This window comes from Marmota monax, unplaced genomic scaffold, assembly GCF_021218885.2.
Source record: "Marmota monax isolate L192 unplaced genomic scaffold, Marmota_monax_Labrador192_F-V1.1 WCK01_AAM20220418_F8-fsc00009, whole genome shotgun sequence".
In the NCBI taxonomy this organism is placed as follows: domain Eukaryota; kingdom Metazoa; phylum Chordata; class Mammalia; order Rodentia; family Sciuridae; genus Marmota; species Marmota monax.
This window is the reverse complement of record NW_026694710.1, coordinates 25,832,333-25,855,767: the sequence shown is the minus strand read 5'-3', so window position 1 is coordinate 25,855,767 and position 23,435 is coordinate 25,832,333. Positions and strand designations below refer to the sequence as shown.

The following is a 23,435-nucleotide window of genomic DNA, read 5'->3' as shown; positions in this document are numbered from 1 at the left end:
TCCCCTGTATCTTCCACAGATGAGAGAAAACATAGCATACTTTTCTCTCTGTGTCTCACTTATTTTGTTGAAAAATCATGGTCTCTATTTCTATCCATTTTCCTGCAGATGACATAATGGAGCTCCTTTTGTATATCTATCACAATGTCTTTATCTGCTCATCTCTTGATGGGATTTTATTTTTTTAAAAGTGGCTACCATTTGGGGCTACTAATCCCAACTATGAAGTTGTCATCTTTTTCATTGATTTTGAGGCACTGCCTTTTAATCACATGCTGTGTTTCCACATGCACTTGGGTCCATATCTGGACTTTGTCTTCCAATCAACCAATCCAACCGGGAGTCTGCACCCTGGTGCCATTGTAATGGTAAAGCCTTGCTGTCACCTTTTAACAGACTGAGGGACTGGGGTCCTCTTCACTGTCCTGAGGTAGCCCTGTGTGCTTATTTCCATATGCACCTTAGAATCAATTTGTTTAATTCCAGAAACAAAACAAAACAAAGCAGAGCTTGCTGGTGGATTTGTTGGAAAGGCACTAACTGCATTTGCTAACCTGGGGAGAACTGACAGCTTTCTGTGTTATGTTGTCCCCCCCAAAGGCAAGGATGACTGTTCATTCTGGTTCACTTTTTTGTCTTTCAGGAGTGGTTCAAGTTTCCCTTGTAAGTTTTGCACATTTCTTGCAAAATTATTTTAAGTACTTAAAAAAAACTTTTTAAAGTTGTGGATGGACACAGTTCATTAATTTATTTATTTTATGTGGTGCTGAGACTCAAACCCATTGCCTCACCCAGGCTAGGCAAGCATTCTGCCACTGAGCTACAGCTCCATCCAGTACTTCACTTTTTATTGTCTTATAAATATGATCTTCCATTGTATCTTCAAGCAGTTTATGTTTGATAGAGAACAGACATGGACAACTTCTCATATTTTCTGCTACTTTATTACATTTTTATCATCCTTTTTGGTATTGTTATTGATTTTCTTGGTTCCCAGGTATACTTTAACAGTAGCTGCAAATGATTTCACTTTTTTTGTGTTTTTAAGGTTCTGCTTTCTCTTTTCTAATGTCTCTGGCTAACACGGATGAGCACCCCTAATCTGAAAATAGAAACTTCAAGATGCCCCAACATCACGACTTTTTGAGTGCAGCATCACGTTCAAAAGGTTTCAGATGTTTGGTTTTTTGATTGGGCTTACTTAATTGAGGAAGTCTACATGAATATTTCCTAATCTGAGAAATTGTGAAGTCTGAAATACTTTCAGCCCCAAGCGTGTCACGTAGGTGCACTAGCCTGTCCTGGCAGCGCAATGCTGGAGGAGGGGACCTGGGACTCCTCCATTTGGTCTCCCTCCTGGGACCCCTGAGGTGTTCCCTCATGAACATGTCCTGTTTCTTTGTTTCTTTTTTCATGTTAACGTTCGTACACATTCTGTCAAGCTGTAGAACTGTCTTATCAGTTCCACTCTCATCTCTGAAGAATATTGAAGGTGTTGGATTCTGTGGAAGGCTTGTGTGTGGTCTGTGGAGCAAATTGCGTGGCATCTGCTACGCCGACGTGGGGGACTGTAAGTGGGCTCACGTGTTGAATCCTCACATTCCTGGCATGAATCCTGGTGCTTGAGACGCCGTGTTAATATATGATATATTGTGTAGGGTTCCATTTGCTAGGGTTTGGTTTAGGATTTTTGCATTGTATTTGTGAGATTGGTTTTGATTTTCTTCCCCATGCTATCGCCTTTGGATTAAGGCGTCATTGTTATGTTTGCTGCAGAAAGAGAAAGACTTTGGAGATTTTTTATTTGTATCCTCTGAAACAATTTCTGTAGTAGCCATGGTGGTTGGGTTTGTATAATCTCCTGTAAAACTGTCTGGGCTTGGTTCTTTTTTTGTCTGGCAAGTCCTTGATAACTTCCTCTGCTTCTTCTATGAAAACTGATCTGTGTAAATGTTCTACAACAATTTGGTAAATTTTTCAATGAAATGACCTACTTTACCTCATTTCAAAAATGTATTTGAAAGGCTGGGGCTGTAGCCCAGTGGTGGAGCACTCGCCTCACAAACGTGAGGCACTGGGTTCGATCCTCAGCATCACATAAAATAAATAAGTAAAATAAAATTATTTAAGAAATATATTTGCAAAGGGCTGTGTAGAACAGTCTTCCCCGACTTGCCTTGCTGTGGAGGCTGTTTGAGGACTCCATAGACCTAGAAGGTAGGAAGTATGTAGGTTGTGTCTACTTGGTGCACTCTTGGATTCCAAGTCTTAAAGTGGGTTTTGCTAAGATGAAAACATGCTAAAACTAATGATAATAGCAACCACTGGACAAAACGCTTGGTTCTGTGTGCTCATTGAATCCTTGTTGCAATGCTGAGATTCCTAACAACCATCCTATTTTAAGGGTGAGATAATTTGGGGGAATTGCTTATTTGCCCATGGTTACACAACTAGGAAGCCCCACAGCTAGGGTTTGAATGCAGGCCCCATGCCCTGGAGGCCTGGGCTGCCCAGGGAGCTGTGGAAGTGAGGAGGGCTGAAGGAGGGCAGAGCACCGGGATTCCAGGGAGGAGGGCTTGGAGTGGGACAAGATGGGAGATGGGGAGGGGCTTTCTCCAGAGCACTGGCTGGAGGCAGAGGGTGGCGAGGAGCCAGGGAGGAGGTGAGTCTGGGGGCGGTGACTGATGGTCTGTTTGCTGTGCGCATTTGGGGAAGGCCCAGGCTCCATGGTGGCCCGCAGGGGAATGCCAGCTGGGACAGGCAGGTGTACAGCACAGAGGGAGCAGAGGGCATCAGGGAATCCACAGGAGGCAGATGCTGGAGCAGATACTGGATGTCACCGAGATCTGGGCTCTGGGGTTTCTGCACTGGGTTAGAGTGTGAAGGAAGAGCTGTCTGGGAAGGAGCTCAGGTGAAAATGTACAGTCAGTGGAAAGGACACCAAGAGCTGTCCTGGTCGCACTAAGGAACTTGACCTCTAGGTGAGTGAGCACCTGAGAGCCTGTCGCCAAGGACAACTTGAGTGACATAAACCTGGGAAGTGGCCTGGCACTTAGTTGCATCTTCTCAGAGACAGCGGTGGACTTTTGTCCTTATGTTTGTAGGGTAGGGTTTTTCTGTGTTCTAAAGAGTGGCTTGGTGGCCTTGCTCCTGCTGGGGGTAGGGGAGGAGCACAGCTCGCAGAGCAGGGAACCCTTGGGGCGTGGAGGCCCTGGCTCCTTGGTTCTGGCCTGGCCCTGCACTTATGAAATAAGGGCATGGACTCCAGGGTCCCTTCTGGTTTTCAAATCTATGATGTGGTCATTAATGTACACGAGTAACACTTCTTTAAAATGGGTTTTGAGTCCTGTGAATCATATCTCATTTGTTTTTTTGAAATAAATGAATTCACGGCCTGGCCCAAGCCACAGATTGGCTTTGGGTAGTGCAGGGGCCGATGGCGTAGCACAGCAGCAGGTGTGCTGGCTGTGTGGGCTCTTGTCTCTTCTTCTCTCTGGCTCACTTGTTCTCTTCTTGTTTGGGACTTGCAGGACGCTGGTCAGTATGAGAGAGCTGAGTGGTTCTGGCTTGGGGGAGGACTCACTGTTGAGATGCTGGAGCATCTACGGAGCCGCCTGCAGTGGCTGCCCTGTTGGCCTGGGAGAGTTCTAGGGCAGGTCTTCTGTTTGCTGTGCGCATTTGGGGAAGATGCTTTTCCTGGAAGATAGTTATTCCTGTGTCCTTGACCCCAGTCTGAGTGCAGTATAAGGTGGCAGGTATTGGGCTGGGGTGTTGGCCCAGTGAGGGGCTCCCATGCAGATGTGCCCATTCTTAGCCTGCTGCCTCGGCCAGTTGCTCCCCTTTCTGCCATCTGTAATAACATTGTAAGGATCAAATGAGCATTTGCCTATGAGAATTTAACTGTCTGTGATTGTGCAGGCAGAGCCCTGGGACGGGGGCTGGGCTGCACAGATGGCAGGGCCTCCAGGGCCTCCAGGAGCCTCTTCAGCTCCCCTGCACTGGGTTTCCACAGGTGACCGGGAGAGCTGGATGAGTCCTGCCCAGACTTCTTCCAACTAGAAGATTCTGGTTTTTACCATGAGAAGAGTTTAGACAACGGTGGTGTAGGGTGCAGTTGGACAGTGGTCTTGAAGGATGTCACTGTGCTAATAGCCTTTCCATGTGGTGGACATGGGTTATTCACATGTCGTCTTGGAGAAGTTAGTGTCCTCGTTCTCTGTGAGCAAAACTTGGAGAGTCACTATCATGGCATGAGAGGCTGTGACGTGGAAGGCAAGCTCTTGACTTGAACCCTGTGGGCTTGGGCAAAGGTGTCATTGTAGTCTTAGCCTCTCTGTCTGTAGATGGTGAAGAAATGCCTGTCTAAAGCCAAGGCAGGGAGTGGCACCAGGAAGTGGGGGGGTCCCTGGGTTTCCCTGGCCTTGTGAGCCCTGGCTGTCCAGGAGAGAGGGAGCTGAGGCTCCACACCTCGGCTCTGGTGTTTGAGGAAAGGTTCAAGTCAGACACGAAAAGCCAAGCCAGACAAAGTGAGGGGCGAGCTGGAGCGTGCGCAAATGGGGAGCGGGTCCCCCAGCAGAGAACATCGCCGAGGGAAGGGAGCTGCTTCCGAATCTGCTGCTCTTTTCTGGTTGCCTCAAGAGTGGGGTGCACCTCCTCAGCCTCACAGTCGGGGTTTCCTTCCTCCTTCACATCAGGCCATGGAGTTTCTGACCTTATTGGTCCTCTGTGGAGCTGTCTCAGTGGCCATCCCATTCAGGGGGCTTCATTGCAAGTCAGTCCCATGCTAATGTGGGTGTCGCCCCCTCTGGGCAGAATTTCTGTGTGCACCTGCACTGCTAAAGGACTTTCTCCTCTGAAGTGCGCTGAGAACCGGGCCATCGTCCTCACTGTGCAGTGACCGTCAGGGGTGAGCCCACTGTCTTCCTTCCTTGACCTGATCCTCAGTTGGCTCCCTGTTTCCACCTGTTTACCTGTTGTCTTTCTAAAAGCTATTTGATCATTCAGTTTAATTAACAGTAATTGGAAGGAAACCTGTGGCCGTGCCGTGTTAGTGGCGTGCCTTCCATCGCCCATTACAAGCCGCTGCCTACACCTGGAGGAGGGGCCTGTTGGCCAGGAGGCTGGGGCATGTTCTAGACAGCCTTCTCCCATGTGCCTGGGAGTCGCTGCCTTCACCTTCCACCTGTGCTGGCCGGTGCTCCCCAGGAGGCGGGGCCTACATGGCACTCACGCTGCCTGCTCCTTTGCCAAGTCTCTGCGCCCTGCAGACGGCTCCTCTCTGGAGTGCTGTGCTTCTGTAGTTCCTTGACACCTGACCCCAGCAGTATTTATGTCCACTCTGAGCTGGGCAGCACAAGTGCCCTTGCGGTGGCAGACCCAGAGCCTTCCTGCCGTAGCTCTCTGGAAACACCATTTCCCTGTCCAGGAACCTTTGCGTGCTTTCTGTGCGGATTGAGCTCCTGGCGGCAGGAAGGTGTTTGGAGATAAGCAAAGCATGAGACTGCTAGACTGCATGAGAATATCAAAACACCACAAAACCCAAATAAACCTTATAGGTGTCTACTAAGAAGGTGGGACACAGAGGGCAAGTATTAAAAGGACGGCCAAGTGTGGAATGTGGTTTATTGTGCGTTCCCTTCTCTAACTGTCTGTCGCAGCTCTCTGACAGGGAGATGCTTTGCATCCTGAGATGCTGTGACTGGTTTTGAGTGTCTTTTGGTGGCAATATCAGGTAAACAGAAGCTAACTCCATATTCACTCAATAAAAAGATAAAATGAGAATTTATTAGAAGGAGATGAATGTCCTAATGGACCTCAAGTGCATCTCAGTTTCCTAGGTAACTGACAGTGGGGTGGGAGAGTCTGCGGGCCCAGTCACATCATCACCCAATTCTTCCTCTCGCGGGGTCTCCTGCCCCAGCAAGCTGACTTCTGAGATGTTGGCTGTGTCTCTCCCTCCCGGGGTGGCTCTCCTCTTTGGCGTGCGTGTCCTCACACTGCTCTGTGGACCCCGATATGGCTGGCCTTTCTGGTTCCCTGGTGGAACATACAGGAAGGAGAATCCAGTTGAACAGCTTGGCTTAGGCTTAGTTAATTCTAGCCGCCGTGCTGCGTGGGAGATGATTTGCGGGGTCTTGTTGGGAGCTGTTCTCCCAAGGAGAGGGGTGTGGTTTGGGCACCCCGACCCCAGGATGGTTAAAATCTGAGATTCAGAGAGGTCTGCACAGAGTGCTCAGTAGGAGCACCATGAGGAACCTAAGTTAGAGCACCATGAGGAACCTAAGTTAGGCATTGCACTGAGACCCTCTTCTGATATTTTGATATTGTCAGCTTCTTTTTTAATTAGGGTTAAAAAAGAACCTGACAATAACTGGCCATTTTAACCCTTTGAGTAGGTGTTTGTGTGAATCATTTTCATTATGTTTTCCTCAGTCAAGGTGCATGATGTGTATTTCTGACACAGGATGTTTGCTGAATGAGTGAATGGATGAAGAAATGAAAAAACTGCCTACATTAGCAATTCACGGACTTATTAGTCTGAAAATATATTTTGAAGACCCCCAAAGAGCTTTTATTTGTGTGGGTGAAAATGTGGACATTTATCACATTACCGTTTAAAACTGGCACATTTTAAGATGGTAATCAGTTCACTAAACTCTATCAGCCTGTTTCACGGTAACACATTTAAGACATGTTTATGAAAAGCAGCAGCATTTGCCAAAACGAGATAAGAAGAGCGGTGTGGTTCCAGGCTTCTGAGCAGGTTGTCCTTGGCTTAGTAGAGACACCTGCGTTCTAGGTCCTCTCCTTCACCCACACTGTCCCGAGGCATCATCATGGAGAAGCCTGGTCTTGCTCAGAGGAGTGGTTGGGGACAGGAGGCTTCCAACAGCCTTTGTAGAAAATGGCGATTCTGACACACACGAGGTAGCACGGCCAAAGCTCACTGCCAGGTGAAGGCCCGGGCTGTGCTCTCCTCCGCCATGCTGGGTGCTGCGGTTTGTTTGGTACTTATGGTGGATCTTTTATCAACATGTGATTTTAGAACATCTGTGCAGACCTCGCAGATGTAGACTACATTATGCAACATCAGCAGACTCAGGTGTGTTGATGGCACTCCTGATCCCGACAGGACAGGCTCTTGGTATAGGGAGACTGTCAAGCTCTTCCACTGGTGGATACACATTTTCCAAAGTTCTTATTTTCACTTGGAAGCTCAAATTTTATCATTGGGGAAAAAATGCTGTCAGTCATCCACCTTGAAGTGACAGTGCACTCTACTCATTTCTTTAAAAAAAAAAATATATATATATATATATAATTTATTTATTTATTTTCATTGTTGATGGACCTGTATTTTCTTCATTTATTTATATTTGGTGCTGAGGATCAAACCCAGTGCCTCCCCCCTGCTAGGCAAGTTCTCTACCACTGAGCCACAGCCCAGCCCTCTCTGCTCCTTTCTGAGGACGTGTCTGCCAGGTGCTCAAGTCTGGATAGTCATAGCTGGCCTGTCATTCATTCTTTCAATCTACATGAAAGCAGTGGCATAAGGAGGCTCCCAATCCAGTGGTTGCGCCAGTGAATTTTCCAAAAGCCAGCCTGCTTCTGTCTGCAGGAGCATCACTTATTTGACAGGATGGGAAAGGGGGGTGGCCTCAAGGGCTGAGATTTAATAGAAGCAGTGGTTTTACCACACAGTCAGCATCAAGTACACCTTAGAGTGGCCCTTGTTCACCTGTGGAGAGTCCTGTGGGGGCTGGCATGTTGGTGCTCAGGTGCTAGTGGCTTTGCCCTTTGCCCTCAGGTTTGTAGAATTGGCCCGGAAGGCCCCAGTGTCGAGAGATAGTGTGGACATGAGGACCCCCAGCAGGGTTTGCAGTTCCCCAGGTTCACACCGTCAGTTACAGCTGCAGGCATAAATGGCTGTGGACATCTGAGGAGAGACCTGGTGGGATCCCCGGGCATCAGCCTCCCTTGCTGTGGGGTGGAATGTGCTCACTGGCGTCCTGGCAGTGGAGCCAGCCTGCAGCACAGAGGCTGGTGTGCTTCTGAAGCCGTGCCATGCTTACTCGAATGCTTACTCGAATGCTTCGGCATTTTAATCTCCCATCTCCTCCTTGCCATTGAAATTTAATATCACATGCCGACACCCATGCAGAGTCACAAGCTTTTGGGTACAACACCATCTATTGGCAGCCAGCTTTGGCACTTTTCCCGGCTGAGTTTTGGTGCCTGAAAGCAAAAGGGAAGGAGTGAGGCCTTTGTAAAGAGGATGGTGCGTGAATCTGTTGTCCCTGGCTCCAGCACACTTGCCTCTCATGTTGGGGTGTGCATTCCATGGCCACCAAGCCAAGGACAGCGGGCTCCAAGTGAGGCTTAGCTTCCTGTTTTGGCATTTGCAAATCAATGGGCCTAATGAGATTCTTCCTGCTCTCTCCTTAGTTTCCAGCAATGGAAGAATTAATAGTGGAACTTCGCCTCTTTCTTGAACTCCTGGACCATGAGTATCTCACTGCAACTGTCAGGGAGAAGAAGGCCGCGCTGACCAACATCCTGCTGCGGATCCAGTCACCCAAAGGTAGTCACGTCCAACCTCGTTGCCCTCTTCCCAGGCTCTTTTGACTCTGACACCACTTTAATTCTGCTTCTTCTGAAGGGCATTCCCTTGTCCAGTAACCTGTGAAAGTTGTTTATTCACCAAATTTTCCCAAGTTATTCATCCACTGCACCTGGCACATCCATCTCCTTCTGACCTCTGGGTATAGAAAGATTAAGCCTTTAGGAGTCAGTAGAATCGTGGGTGTGCTAGAGTCACCCAGAGCACCCCAACATTAGCTGGAAGTACAGGCGGGACTAGCACATAGTGGTACTTGTTCATGCCCAGGGCATATCACACGGCAGGGAGGAGACTCGGCCCTGCCTGAAGGAGCCCTGGGAACCCACTTGGGGACTTGTGTGTGCTCCCCCTCCTGCGAGGGTCACCCAGAGCAGACTCTTCAACAGCACAAGTGCGGCAGCCTGTGCTGTTTCTGTTCAGGGAAGCAGCGTAGAGACTCGGGCTCAGGGGTGTAGGCACCTCCTGCACCTCCAGAACTCCAGATTCTCATGAAAGCAGGTGTACAGCAGAAGCCCCGCTGTTTGCATGAGCAGCCTAGGCACCACAACCAGCATTACCAGTCAGGAAACATACCTGAAATCCATGTTCCCAGATGCCAGCCCAGGGCCAGGGCTGTAGGACAACCCCTCCTCAGCTAGTAGCCTCAAGCCTGAGGACTGTGTGAACTTTTCTGAAAATGGGTAAGACAGAAAAATAGGACTGAGGAGGCCTGCAAGGATGTTGGGGATCGTTGCAGCATTAGGAAGGCACTGAAGAGGAGAATCCAGCGAGGCCAGTGAGAGACAAGCGTGGCAGAGGCCCTCCTGAGGACACCAGGTTAGGATTTTGGAGGTCCAGAGCTGGAGGAGATGTAGGGGTCTTTCCTTTACACTTCCTTATAGAGATGTGTGCAGACCATCGCAGGTATGCAGTGTCTTGGTGTTTGGTCTGTGAAGCCATGGCCTGGCAATTAGAACTTGACTTGCCAGTCAGGAAGGTGGCGGATCTGCCAGCACACTGAACATGCATGGTGTGGGGACCTGGTTGATGGTGGGTGCAGACATGCTTCCCGCCCTGTCTCGCGTGCTCCTTCAGGATGCATCTGCTGATATTTTCCACTTCACTAATTCTTTCTTCAGCTCTTTAACTTTTTAAAAACCCATTTATTGATTTGTGTGTGTGTGTGTGTGTGTGTGTGTGTGGTAGAGTTTGTCTCTTTCCTCCCCTTCCCTCACCTCCTCTCCCCTCCCCTTCTTTCCCCTTCCCCCCTTCTCCTCCCCATAGATTCTTCACTGGTAAAAGAGAGAAGGATGTACTGACCTGCAGGAGTGTTGTAAGAACTTAAGAGAGCCTAGCATTTGCAGAGTGTTTGATGTGGGATTGGGGAAGGATAGCTGCTAGAGGCCCCCTGCTCCTCCTCCTTCAGCTCTGTGCGTTTGGTTAATACTTGCAGGTTTTGAAGTGAAGGATCATGCTCAGAAGCAAGAGGCCAGCAGCCTGCCAGCACCCCCTCAGATGCCTCTGCCAGAGATTCCTCAGCCCTGGCTGGTGAGTGATACCTTTGCACTGGTCCCTGGATCCCTGGGGGTCTGGTTGCCCTTAAGCCCCAGGGCATGTGGTGGTGGAAGCCCAGATCCGAGGCCTTGCTTTGCTTGAGGCATGCCTGTTTCTAGGCCCAGTGCTGCTGTGCAGCTGTGGGGAGTCCCTTCAGTATAGCCATCCCAGAGGGAAGTGGTGTTTCTTTGCAGATTGCTGAAGCTACAAGTTCTTGGGAATCTGTTCTTAAAGCAAATTAAGAAAACAAAACAAACAAAAAACCCCCGAAAAATGAGGATTTGGCAGGCAAAACACGCCAGCAGAGCCTAAAGACTTGACCTTCTTTCTGGGTTAACCCTGAATGCCTTAGCCTGGAACTTGAGTATTCATCGCTAAGCTTCTTCTGAGATATAGTGTTCAATATTTTTTTAAGAGAGGAAAAATAAGAGCACTCTCTAGAATGTGTATTTTGTGTGGTTTTACACATTTGAAATCTGTTTGGTCCCTTTCTTCGTTCCTTGGCCTTTCCCCACCTGGGGAGATTCACATACGCAGGTTTTTCTGTCCTTCACCATTTTCTGCATTTCATGATTCTCTCACTTGCTTAGTCAGGAAAATTAGACTTTCATTCAAAGTCAGGGCAAAATTGGTCACTTAGCAATTAGCTTTCTGTATATGCTCTTGGGAGGAGTCACCCAGTTCTCTCCCTGTCAGGGTATGAGCCAGGGAAAGGCAGGACCGTGTCCCATACACCTCTGTCTCTGCCTGGCCTGCAGTGGGCCAGGTCTGGGAGGTGCCCACCAGTCACCTTCGCAGCACTTGCTGGGTTCCAACATGGCTCCCACATCACCTGTGACCCATTCTCATGTACAGAGTACCCCCATCTACAGGGTGCCTCCTAGGCCCACGGGGTACCAAAGGCCCCCAGCAGCCACACCCCTCCCAGGCTGTGCTGTTTTCTGTGCACACATGCCCAGGTCATTTATAAGTTAGGCATAGTCAGTCAACACCAATAACTGGTGATGACGTGGAGTAGTCACCACACTGTGCTGTGACAAAAGTTAATTAAAAGTTATGACTTGTTTAATTCTGGAGCTTCTCACAATATTTTTGGACCAAGAATGACTACAAGTAGCTGAAGCTTCAGTAAGTTAGACCACAGATGAGGGCCACATTGCCTCCTTGGTCCTCATAGCCAGCCTTCACAGAGGCCTGAAGCACCCTTCATGTGGAGGATGTGTGCCATCGCCCAGGAGAGGAGGTGGAGGTGCAGTGATGATGGCCTACTGAAGGCCATATTCCTAGGAAAAGCAGAGTCACAGCCTCGTCTTGTGAGTCCAGACCCAGCCCTCTCAGCGGTGCTCTCACGGGGTCAGCTGTAGGCCTGGAAGCCACTCTGTCCTGGACAGGCCACTGCTGTTTAGGACAACACTTTTGAAGTCATAGCACCCCTGGGCATCTTGTAAAAGTGCAGATTCCTGCTGAGTGCAGTGGTGCTTGGGAGACTGAGGCTGGAGGGTCATAAGTTGAAGGCCAACCTCAGCAACTTGAAAAAATTAAAGGGCCGGGGATGAGGCTCAGTGGTAGAGTGCTTTTACCTAGTAAAAAGTATGCACGAGGCCCTGGATTTGATCCCAGCAGCACACAAAAAAAGAAGATGATGAAGTTACAAGTTGCTTAACAGTAGGGCCACAATCTATGAAATGTGTCGTTAGGGGATTTTGTCATTGTGTCACCATGGTGGAGTGACACAAGCCTAGGCAATATAGCCCTGGGTGCACCCGACACACCCTGGCTTTGGCTGCCGAGTGGCTGTGGCAGATTGGCCTGGCTGAAGGTAGAGAGAAGCCCTCCTTCTCACAGTTGTTTAGCAGTAGTTGGTTAACAAAAAATGTTCTGAAAAATTTTGAAGATACTAACATGCTTTCAATATTTTAATTTTAAATAAGTAACTTTTGAGTAACAATTTGAGCAACGGGCAGTTTTCCCTGGTAGCTCCTCATACCTGGGAATCAAGAGTTTTTATTTGATACCCAGGAGAGACTGTTGCTTGCTGTGAGGGGATTGTGTTTGGTGTAGGTCAAGAGCTGCGTTCTTCCAACGTGGGGCTACTCCCTGGGTTACGCTGCTTTTTGGCACAGTTGGTGCATGTGTTCATGTCGTTAGTAACCCCCAGCTTTATAATGCTATCTGAGACTAGAACATGTTGTAGTTCATGTGGTAAATGTCCCCCAAAGGCCCAAGCATTGAAAGCTTGGGCCCTATAGTGTGCTTTGGGAAGTGCTGTGAACCTTTAGGACAAGGGCCTCATGGGAGGGCCTTAGGTCCTTGGGGTCATGCCCCCAGAGGGCAATGTGGGACCCCCCTCTCGCTCTCACTTTTGGCCTCCTGCCATGGGGTGAGCAGTGTGCTCCCCGCTGCAGGTGTCTGGTGCCCCACCAAAGGCCTAAAGCAACCAGTCTGCCCATCACGCTCTGGAATATCTAATGCTGCGCTTTAGTCAGCTTCTGAGTTGACAAAAGCAATGTAGAGGAGGCAAAGTGTAGTGGGGCTCATGGTTTCAGAGGTCTCAGTCCATAAATGGCTGGCTCTATTGCTCTGGTCCCAAGGCTAGGCAGCATGTCCTGGGGGAAGGCCCAGCAGAGGAAAGCGGCTCAGCTCATGATGGAGCAGGAAGCAGAGAGGGGAAGGACCAACCCCAGGGCCCCACTCCCCCATCCATGCCCACCTACCACCGGTACCACCCAGCACTCATTCAGACCAGCCTGGGCTAATGAAGCTGCAGCTGGCACGATCAGTGGCCTCACCTCTGAATACCCTGCATCACAGGAGCTGTGGGGACACCCCACATCCAGACCACAAGAGACCTGGGCCTTTGCTCTGTGAGTTCATTATGTGAACTGTTGTGTCACAGTGATAGAAAGCCGACTCGGAGGGTCCCTGGAATTCTGTGAGTGTGGTCTGCTCGTTTACGGTGGACATGGGATAGTTTCTGTTTTCAGTTTGTCTTGACAGATCTTTTGAGAGCATCTCAGAGAATTGTCTGTTGAGAGCCACAGCCAAAGGGGCCCCAGCAAACTTCCAGCTGCTGGCAAGCTGGAAGTTTGCTGGGGCCCCTTTGGCTGTGGCTCTCAACAATTGTCAGCCCTTCTGTGCTCATTTTTGTTTGTTTGTTTACATAATAATGAAACAAATAGTTACAGTGATACAATATTAAAGAGTCCACCTGGCTTGTTAGGTCCATTGCTGTCCTGAGGGGCTGTCCCATAGGTGCTTTAGGAGGGCCTGTTGGCTGTGAGTGTTGGCATTTTATGGACCCCAGCAGGGCGTGCTGCAGAGGGCCTGGAGGACATCGGGCAGCCCAGAGAGTCGGTCAGGGGTTGGTTAGGGCAGCTCTGCTACATTTTTTGGAGGGTTTCCAGTGAGTGTGACATTGGGCAGGTAAGTCGCCATCCAGGAAGTGAAGTTTGCCTGGGGGACTGGCTTTTGGCCATGCTCCTTGCTCCTGGCAGACTGACTTTCAGGAGCGCTTGCTCCTCTGGGGTGTGATGGTTGGGAGGAGGTGTGCTAGGCAGAGGAGTCCCGTCATGAAGCAGATGTCCTGGAGCACTGCAGATACCTGGGACTGCTGGGGAAGGGTGGTGTGTATTAGATGGGCAGTGCCTTATCGGTGTCCTTGGGTACAAATGCATTGGGAGTTGTGATCATTGGTCACGTCTCTGTCCCCACGGGTGCTGGTGGTGTGCGTGCAGCTGGGCGCTGTCTTGACACTGCTGCAGTTCAGCTCAGCCTCCAGCTGCTGGGGATGGCACGCTCCTTGGGCTTCTGTTTCTCACATGGCATAGTACACAGGGCATGCTGCCTACAGCTCAAGGGCAGGGCGTGTGGGAGGCTGGTTTTGTGACGAGTGATGCTTTTAGAAACAAGGGATGTCTGCATGTGCCCAGCTGGCCTTTGGAGGAGACGTGCAGGCAGCCTGAGGTGTCCTGTGCGCACCGGAGGCTTCTGCATTGTAAGCATGTCTGTGGAGGGCTTCTGAGAGGGCAAGCGCGTGTGTTGTAGAATTGTGGCTTCTCCTGAGGCCACGTCGTGTACCACTACACTGTGGCCTGTTAGTCTTCACGTGGACTGCGATAGGCTAAATGTGTAAAGTGTGATAAAACCCTTTCTGGAAGAGCTGTGTTTGCCAAAAGATTTTTTTGAGTGACTCTGAGAATTGTGTGGCTCAAACTGATGTCCCTCCTATACCCTCAGTGCTGAGAGCTCGTGGGGAAAGTCAGCGGTTCCCTGCAGATGGCTCGCTGTGCTGATGGCCACACCACCAGAGCTCAGCAGCCCTTACACTAGGGCTCCTTTCTGCCTTGCTTCCTCGCCTTCCAAACAGCACTAGTCTAAAAGCAGGGACGCCTTCCACCCTCCTGATGGAGGACGGGAGAGCAGGCAGGCTCCTCGGGGCTATGTGGCCACACACGTGCTACTGAGCCAGGCTTCCTGAAATGCCCGCTTGATGAGTTGGGCAGCGTGCAGAGCGGCAGGTTGCGGTGTGCAGAGCGGCGGGCACAGTCCGAGTCTTCGATATAGTTCAGAGCCAGGGCTCATGTACCGTGGAAGCCTCATTCTGCCAGCAGATACCGTGGAGTTTGTTTTTATAGAACGGACATAGCATGAGTTTGACATCTTAACAAGTTTTTTTCTTATAGTTTTAGTTGCTGATGGACCTTTATTTTGTTTATTTACGTGTGGTGCTGAGAATCGAACCCAGTGCCTCACACATGCCAGGCAAGTGCTTTACGCTTTACCACTGAGCCACCGCCCAGCCCTCATAACAAATTTTGAGTGCACAGCTCATGGCATTAAGCACACGCACACTGCTGTGCCACCGTCACCACTGTCCAGCTCCAGAGCTCTGACTCCCCAAATGAAATCAGTCCCCATGAGGCACCAGCTCCATCCCCTCATGCCATTCCACTTCCCATGAAACAACGGAGTCCGGTGCCTCCCCGTGGCTGCCCTTCACTCTTGCTGTACCCCATGCTTCACAGCACCTTCGCTATCTGTTGACAGATGAGGTGGAATCCCTTTGAGATGATGTGACACAACCAGCACTGGGAGTTGCAGCTCTGACTGATGCCCGGGACTTAAAGCAGGAGCAACCCTTGTTTGCCCTTGGAGCCAGATGTGGGCCTTTCAGGGATGGGAGCCATCTCAGTCCCTTTCTGTCATCTTTTCAGAAACTCCGGGTCTCACCCCACCTACAATCCTAGCAGCACTTTATCTCAGAGTCTCTCCGCCAGAGTCCCACGTGCAGTCTGTTCCCGCTGGCCCTCTGCCTTTCCTCTGAGTGCCTACCTACTGGTGGAAGAGGAAGGGGAGGGAACATGCCACCTGGGCCTGTCACTCCTTGTCATGCATGAACAGAACTAGAGAAAACATGGAGGAATGCCTCCCCAGCATGCACCCAAGTGCCGTGTGGAGTGCAGATCAGTGATCAGATTGGAATGGGCAGGATTTGCACAGAGACTGTAATTTTGCAAAGAAGAGTGTTTGCTCGCTCCTTGGTATTAGGGCTGAAACCATTTTTGCCGTGTTGTCCACTGACAATCACTGTAGTCCAGTCCCATTTCCCTTGCAGCATGGCGGACCCAAGGTGTGGGGAGCTGGGTTAGGCATGGCTGCCTTGGGGTGCTGCTGGTGTGTGATGGGTTTTACTTGAACCCTAGTTCTTTTTTATTTCAGATTATATAATTTTTGGCCATTACTTTTGGTAGATTTTATTTACTGTAACCAGAAAAACAATTTGATTACCATCACTATAATATATAGAATTAAAGTCCTCTGATCCCTTTTGGAAATCTGCCTTCCCCCTTTGGGACCTTTCAGAGTCACGTTGATCATGACTGCAGTGGACTCTACCTTACTGGAAGGGCTCTGAAGGAACCAGTTCCCCTGGACGCAGTGGCCTGCGCAGGTTGGCACCTCTTTGCAGCATTTCCCATTTGACCTTGACAAGCTCAAGTGTCAGAACCCTGCAAGGAGTCCCAGGAGAAACGGCGTACAGCAGTGGAGGAGAGGGTGCTTCTGTGGGAGTAATTTGAAGGGTATTATTTCATAGTGAAAATACTTTGATATTTTAAATGAATTTAAAGGTAACATATGGTGTGTTGGAAACCAAGCTGTCCAGACACCGCTGGTTAATGTTTTTGGTGAGTGGCCTTCTGTCTTTGTACTACATGAACAGAAGCACACAAGGGAAGGGCCGAGAAGAGTCGTGTTTTTGTTCTGCAGTGTCCAAGAAGTGTTCAGGTGAGCGCTGTGGGCTGCCTGGCCCCTGCACACCTGTGGTGAGCGAGGCCACCCAGCTCAGTGCTCTCCTTTGGGTGCACATTTAGATTGTTCTTGGATCTTGACAAAAAACTTTTATTGGACTTTCTTACAACTTTTTGCCTCATGACCAATATGTTTTTAGGGGTGGAATTATTGGGTCTAGAGGATGTCTCTTAAAAGGCTATGCCAACGCATGGCACTATGTTAGCACAAAGGGCCGGGGCTGGACGCAGACTGCACTGTCAGCCCAGCTCTCTATTTAGGAATGGAGTTTCATTCAGGAACAGGGTGACGCGTCTCTGAGGGACCCACTTTTCCTGGAGGAAAGTGTGGACTTATGTACGTTATACTGAGAGGTGATTTAGTGAGCGGTCACTCAGAAATTTGGGTTTTGGGGTTGGGGGTCTGTGGCCAGCATCTGGAGAGGATTTGTCTTGGAAGAGATGAGTGCCTCCCAGAGCCTGTAACTCCAGGTCAGATGGAACACCTTCTCCCCACCTGTGGCCAGCACCTGGGGAGGACTGGTCTTGGAAGGGATGAAAACGATCAAAGTGGGGTTTTCTTTTTCACTCCGTTTCCCAGGCCACACTATTTTGGGGCTTTCCATTTTCCATATCTAACAGTATCTGTGTGGGAATCCCCTTCATTAAGAGAGTCTGGGCCTTCCTCACCTTGGCCTTGCAGCTCTGAGGAAGAGTCGGACCTTTGTAGGTAAGAAGCCTGTTTGTCTCAGCACCCGTGATGCTGCCCCTGCCTGTGGGGGACTGAGGGACCTGAGGCTCTCACCATCCTCCAGGAAGTTGGAGCACCCTGCCGTTCACAGACAAAAGACGCTCCCTGAGTGAAGTCCTGCAGCACCCGGATCTCACTCTGGCCTGGCCTCCCATCCTGGCCTTAACCCTAGTGCCCAGTGGCCTGTGCAGGAGGATGTGAAGGCCCTGGGTTTGGGCAGGGTGGGAGGAGGAGGATGACTGGGACACACAGCTTCTGATAGAGCGCTAGGGGTCGGCGCTGTTCAGTCTGGGAACAAAGACCGGTGAAAGGGAGCGGCTATCTTCAAGGGTCTGAAGGAGCAGGGTTCATGGTCTGGTGTGGGCGCTCCTCCTTCAGCTGGCGATGGGGACATGCAGCAGCTGCTCAGTCATTCACAGAGGACTTCTGGACTCAAGTCCAGTGGAAAGTGATGGACTTGCGTTGTAGAGAGTTTACATAAGAATAAAAAACGGAAACCGTGTTTTCACTGGAACATGTGCTACTTGGAAATTCACTTGGTAGATCTTCAGTTTGGGGTGCTGTGCGGTTCCGTTCTCCATGACATGCTCCTTCCCCATTTATTTGGAGAATGCGGATGGTGTGGAATAGTGTCGCACCACTGAGGGCGGAGGTGGGGGGGAGGTCTTGAGCGCACACAGTGTTGTCTGCAGACCCCGCTCGGTCAGTACTCGGGCAGCTCTGAGCAGGATGTGTTGGTTCTGGGCCTCCGAGTATGCATCTGTGCCATGTCACGACACAGGGCCAGCAGGCTCCTGTCTGGATTGGCCGGTGTAGCCTGTGAGCAGAGCTCAGGGCTCCCATCTCCTGCCCTCCACCTCTTCTCTTGGCGGAAGGACCTTGGGGCTCCTGGCGATATCTAGAGGAGGAAGTGGTGTGTGGACTAGAGTCATCACAAAGTCCAGGAAGAAAAGGGGGACATGAGACCTGGGTGGTGCTGAGGGTGAAACTCCCACCTCCTGTATGCAAAAATGACAGCCTCCAGGCCAGAGGGGGCCTCAACCCCATGGTCAGGACCCTGTCGTGAAGGGGCGGGCTCAGGTCAGCACAGGCACTTTCCAGAACACAGTCTCCAGTTTCTCTGGGTGGCTCCGAGGTAGTTGGCGCCCTGGGTTTCAGGAGTGCCATGAGGTGTGGACAGCCCTTCCTGGTCCAGCTATGTGGTTCTGGCGCCTCTGCTCCAGGAGCTCGCCTGAGTGACCTGGCCATGAGGAGAGCTCAGCTCGAGGGGGGAATGGTGGGAACCGCCAGGATAGAGGGGGTGCACACCCTGTCTCAGCTGGGGAGGTGCCAGAAGGGCAGGTGTGGGGCAGCTCTACTGGATTTGGGGGAAGGGGCTTCAATGCCTGGGATGCGGAATGTGCAGATGACCCTCAGGCAGGATGGTGCTACGCCTGTGTGGAACTCTGGCCTGTTGGGGCCTGAGTGGCACATGCAGGGTGCACCTGGGAGTTGGATGTGAACGGGAGCATGGCGGGACTCTATCAGGAGCTGACCTTCCGGGCCTCTTTGTAGGATGACTCTTTTTTGGCATAAACTGTGATAGTAGGAGCAAATGTGACTCCATTTTGTTTTATGACTTCATCCTGTAAAACAACCATGCCAAGTAGAAGAGTCATGACTGGAGTAAGATGTTCTTTTCCTTTTGCTATAGAAACCTTTAAGAACATGGAACTACCTAATGGGGTATTATTTCTGTAACTAAGGTAACGGGGCTCTGTTTCTGTAACTGGGGTGACTAGGCTAACTGTGATTGGTTAAGCTTCCCTCCGCTTGACTGCACTGTCCCGTTTCTGTAAACTGGCTTGCTTGCATTGGCTAGACCCCCAAATATCCCTTTTGCGGTTTTCAGGCTTATAAGGAATGCCCTTGCAATTGTTCGGGGCTGATCAGGGGGACACCTTTATGTTCTGGTCAGCCGCCATCGGTGTGCTTCAATAAAGGCTTGATTAGAGTGGTCTGGAAGTCAGTTTATGAAACCCTGGGATGAAGCTTTAACTATAACAAAACTTGGTAAAGGAAAGCAGGAAATGCTAGCCCACACCTGCTAATGTGCCATTTCCTTCCAGTGGTCATGCTAATGTGAGCACGGTGTTCCTTTTCCCCTCAGCCTCCTGACAGCGGGCCTCCACCTTTGCCGACGTCCTCTCTCCCGGAAGGTTACTATGAGGAGGCCGTGCCGTTGAGTCCTGGGAAAGCTCCGGAATACATCACATCAAGTGAGTGGGCCAGTGGTTTGCAGGATTGCTGCAGAGCCCAGGGGCCTTGCTGGGCATGCAGGGGGACTGGGGACTATAACACTGTAAGTGTTGGCCAAGGGAATCTGGAACCTAAGGACAGAGGGCTTTGGAAAGGCCAAGGTGCCTGCCAGCGCCTTCATCTGACCACCACCTTCCTGGTGACTCAGAGTCAGCGGAGCCTCCAGCCGGGAGACAGGCAGCGATGAAGTGCGTCCCTCTGTGGGAAGGGAAGCGGCCCCTTGTGGGGTACTTCCACGCTGCGACCTGCCCTGTTCCTAGGTGGGGCATGGTGTCCCTCCCACGCTGAGCATTGGCTTGAGTTAGGGGCATAGAATGAAGACCCCCGGGTGGGTGGCAGACTTCTCTTTACTTGTTTGTTCCTTCTGGGGGCATGCAGGTTTTACTGGGGATTTTTTGACCAAGTCATAGTTCTCCTGGCCCAGTAGGGGCCTGCTGAGGACCCACGGGAGCACACCTTTGTCAGCACCCAGCTTTCCAATACAGAAAGTAACATGCTACTGCTGAAAACCCTTCTCTCACTATTTCTGGAACTTCTTTTTGAATTATTGATGTTATTTCTCCTCTCAGTCTGTCAGGCAGAGTGCTGTTGTCTCAAGAAGTCGAATGTGTGAGCGTATGTCCTTGGGGAAGGCCCTTGCTTTTTTATGAAAGACGGGTCTGTGAGGAGTCAGTGTGCTCACTGACTTCACACACAGCTCTCCAGTGCACGGTCCTCCCTGCAGCCGTCTCCCTGTGGCTGTGCTCCTCAGGAGACGTGCCCTCAGCCAGAGTGGATGTGGCATTACCTGAAGTCTCTGCTCCACAGAGACATTGCATTTGGAGTCTTTCCCTTCCTTGGCAGCATGTGGCTACCTCAGCAAAGCAGTACCTAACCTGATGTTGGAAGGTGACACCAAATTCCCTGGGGTCCTGCCTCTGAACCCCTGCTGCTGTCTAGCCCCACTCGAACACATGCTCCAATTGGGAAATGTAAGTTTGTTGAGAGCCACAGCCGAAGGGGCCCCAGAAAACTTCCAGCTGCCAGCAAACTTCCAGCTGCCGGCTCACAGCGGCCCCAGCAACATCTAGCTGACTGCCAGCTGATGATTGGCTCACAGCGGCCCCAGCAACATCTAGCTGATTGGCTCCTCTGCGGTGATGCTCATTGGGCTGTTTTCCTGCCCTTTCAGACCACGGAGCTGCTCATTGGGGGACTTTTTTGGCTCCGCCCACGCGACCCAGCCAATCGGCCTCAAGAGCAGGAGGATGGGGGGAGTTGGTGAGGCTTGTGGGAAGCCGATGGTGGCAGTTGGGCTCTGAAGGTTTTTCCTGAGGAGCGGTTTTGTTTGTCGTGTGTGGTTCTAAAAATAAAGTTCGTTTCTTTTGACAAGTGGCTCCTGAATCGTGCCCAGCCAGACTGCGGCATTTGGTGGCTCGCACGGGGAGCGACTGAGGGTAAGTGATAAACTGCTCGCCCCTGAGGGCAGGGCGAGAGGATGGGTAGCCATTTTAAGATTCCTCTTTTGTTTTGCTTCACTTTTGTTTTAAGTTGCCTGTCCCTGGAGATGTGTAAGATGGAGGAAAACAGATAGGGAGAAAGGACGGATGGAAATTTCAGGAGGATAGAAAAGCTATTATAATGATTTTCTGTTGTTCCACTTTTGTTTCACTCTGTTTCAGTTTTGTTTGGCGTTATCTTCTTGGGTTGTATTATAGTTATAGTAGAAGGATTCAAGTAAAAGAGAAGGTCTCTCGAGCTAGTCAGACAGAGGAAAAAATTCAAGTAAAAGAGAAGGCCTCTCGAGCTAGTCAGACAGAGAAAGAAAGTGTAAAACAGAAAAAGCCATCAGGGGGAAAGTTACAACGGGAGACTGCTACAACCAACAGCACCACCTCTACAGGAGACTGCTACTAACACCTTTCTATCACTAGAGGACGTAAGTGTCCAACTAACAAGGCCACCTCCATATGCTGGGAGGCCTCCAACCCCCGCAGTTGATAGTTGGGATCCTGAGACAAGATCTCAAATATTAACATGCCCTGTACTTGAGCAGGCAGGAGGGCAGCGAATTCACTATGCTTTAAATTTCAAAACAGTGAAGCAGCTAAAAGAGGCTGTAACAACCTATGGTCCTCAAGCACCCTTCACTGTAAGCATGGTCGAATCCATTAACAACTTGAACATGACGCCAGCAGATTGGGCTAATATGTGTAAAGCTGTGCTAAATGGAGGACAATACCTGTTATGGAAGGTTGCCAATGAGGAATTTTGCAAGGAGACGGCTAGGCGAAATGCAGCAGCTGGTTATCCTCAGAGAAATCTAGATATGTTGTTAGGAAAGGGACCTTATGAGGATCAGCAGCAACAAATTGCATATGATCCTGGTGTATACGCACAAATTGCTGCAGATGCAGTTAAGGCATGGAAGACTTTACAAGGAAATGGAGGTTTACAAGGTCAATTATCTAAGGTAATACAAGGAGCTAATGAATCTTACGCTGAATTTGTAGATAGGCTTATTCAAACAGCTACTAGAGTTTTTGGGAATACAGAACAAGCAATGCCATTACTAAAACACCTGGCTTATGAGCAAGCGAATCGTTGGTGCAGAGATATCATTAGACCATGGAAACATGAAGATTTAAACACATATATTAAATTATGTAGAGACATTAATGAACAAGAGCAAGTTGTGGCAGCTGCAGTAAAACAGGCTTTAGATGCCAGAGACATTAATGAACAAGGGCAAATTGTGGCAGCTGCAATAAAACAGGCGTTAGCTGCCAGGCCAAGAACATGCTACAATTGTGAACAAACAGGACATTTTAAAAGGAATTGCCCCATAGGAGGAGGGTTTAACAAAACTAGGTATCAAAGGAGTAGAATACCAGGTATTTGCCCACGATGCCGTAGAGGGAGACATTGGGTTAATGAATGCCATTCTCAAACCACCATAGAGGGTACTCCATTATCAAAAAACGAACAAGGACCAAGTGTTTATCTACGATATCGTGGAGAAAGGCATCGGGCTCCATTGCCAAAAAATGGACAGGGGGGCCCAATGTCCGGGGCCCAAAACCACAAATATACGGAGCACTGGAGGAACCCAGCAACCCCATCAGGGTAGTGCCCAGGACACATTGTCCATCAGATCCCTCATCAGACAAACCAGAGGGAGCGCAGGGTTGGACATCTGCGCCTCCACCAGAGCAGTACTAACTCCAGAAATGGGAGTTCAAATCATTCCCTCAAGGGTAAAATGACCTCTTCCCAAAGGAACAGTAGGCTTATTATTGGGACGCAGCTCTTCTACTCTAAAAGGACTTATGATAAGTCCTGGGGTAATTGATCCCGATTATGAAGGTGAAATAAAAATTATAGCCAGTTCTCCAAAGGGTATATCAGTAATTTCACCAGGAGATAGAATAGCACAGTTACTAATAATACCCAGCCTACATGATAAATTTTCCAGTCGTACTGTAGAAAGAGATTCCAAGGGATTAGGCTCCACAGGTGTAGATTGGGCTATCCTTTCTTTAAATTTAGATTCTCGCCCCATGCTAAAACTAAATATTCAAGGACATGAATTTAATGGGCTACTGGATATAGGTGCAGACCTTAGCATCATCTCTCGTCAAGAATGGCCAAAACATTGGCCATTACAACAAGCCACTCAAACGCTTCGAGGCCTAGGAGTGGCGACTAATCCCCATAGAAGTGCAATGGTATTAGATTGGAAGGATCCTGAAGGATGTGAAGGAACTATACAGCCATATGTATTGGATCATCTTCCCGTAAATTTATGGGGACGAGATGTCCTAGATCAATTAGGTTTGACATTAACAAATAACAAACCAAAATGCACCCACTATTATGACTAGACAAGGTTTTAGGAAACGAAAAAGATTAGAAAAACAAGAACAAGGTATAGCAGCACCAATACAAATAGATCAACGAACAGACA

The 23,435-nt window shown here is 49.8% G+C and overlaps 1 protein-coding gene across 2 annotated transcripts in view; it reads left to right on the top strand.

Annotated features, from left to right (window-relative positions):
- The window catches only part of Afap1 (actin filament associated protein 1), a 135,528-nt gene that overhangs the window by 48,857 nt on the left and 63,236 nt on the right, over window positions 1-23,435 (top strand). For both annotated transcript variants that reach the window (XM_046423916.2, XM_046423915.2), the window contains exons 2-4: window positions 8,446-8,581; window positions 10,053-10,147; window positions 19,341-19,449. In XM_046423916.2, the coding sequence (XP_046279872.1) occupies window positions 8,455-8,581; window positions 10,053-10,147; window positions 19,341-19,449 (331 nt within the window). In that variant the 5' untranslated portion in view covers window positions 8,446-8,454. The remainder of the gene's footprint in view (window positions 1-8,445; window positions 8,582-10,052; window positions 10,148-19,340; window positions 19,450-23,435) is intronic.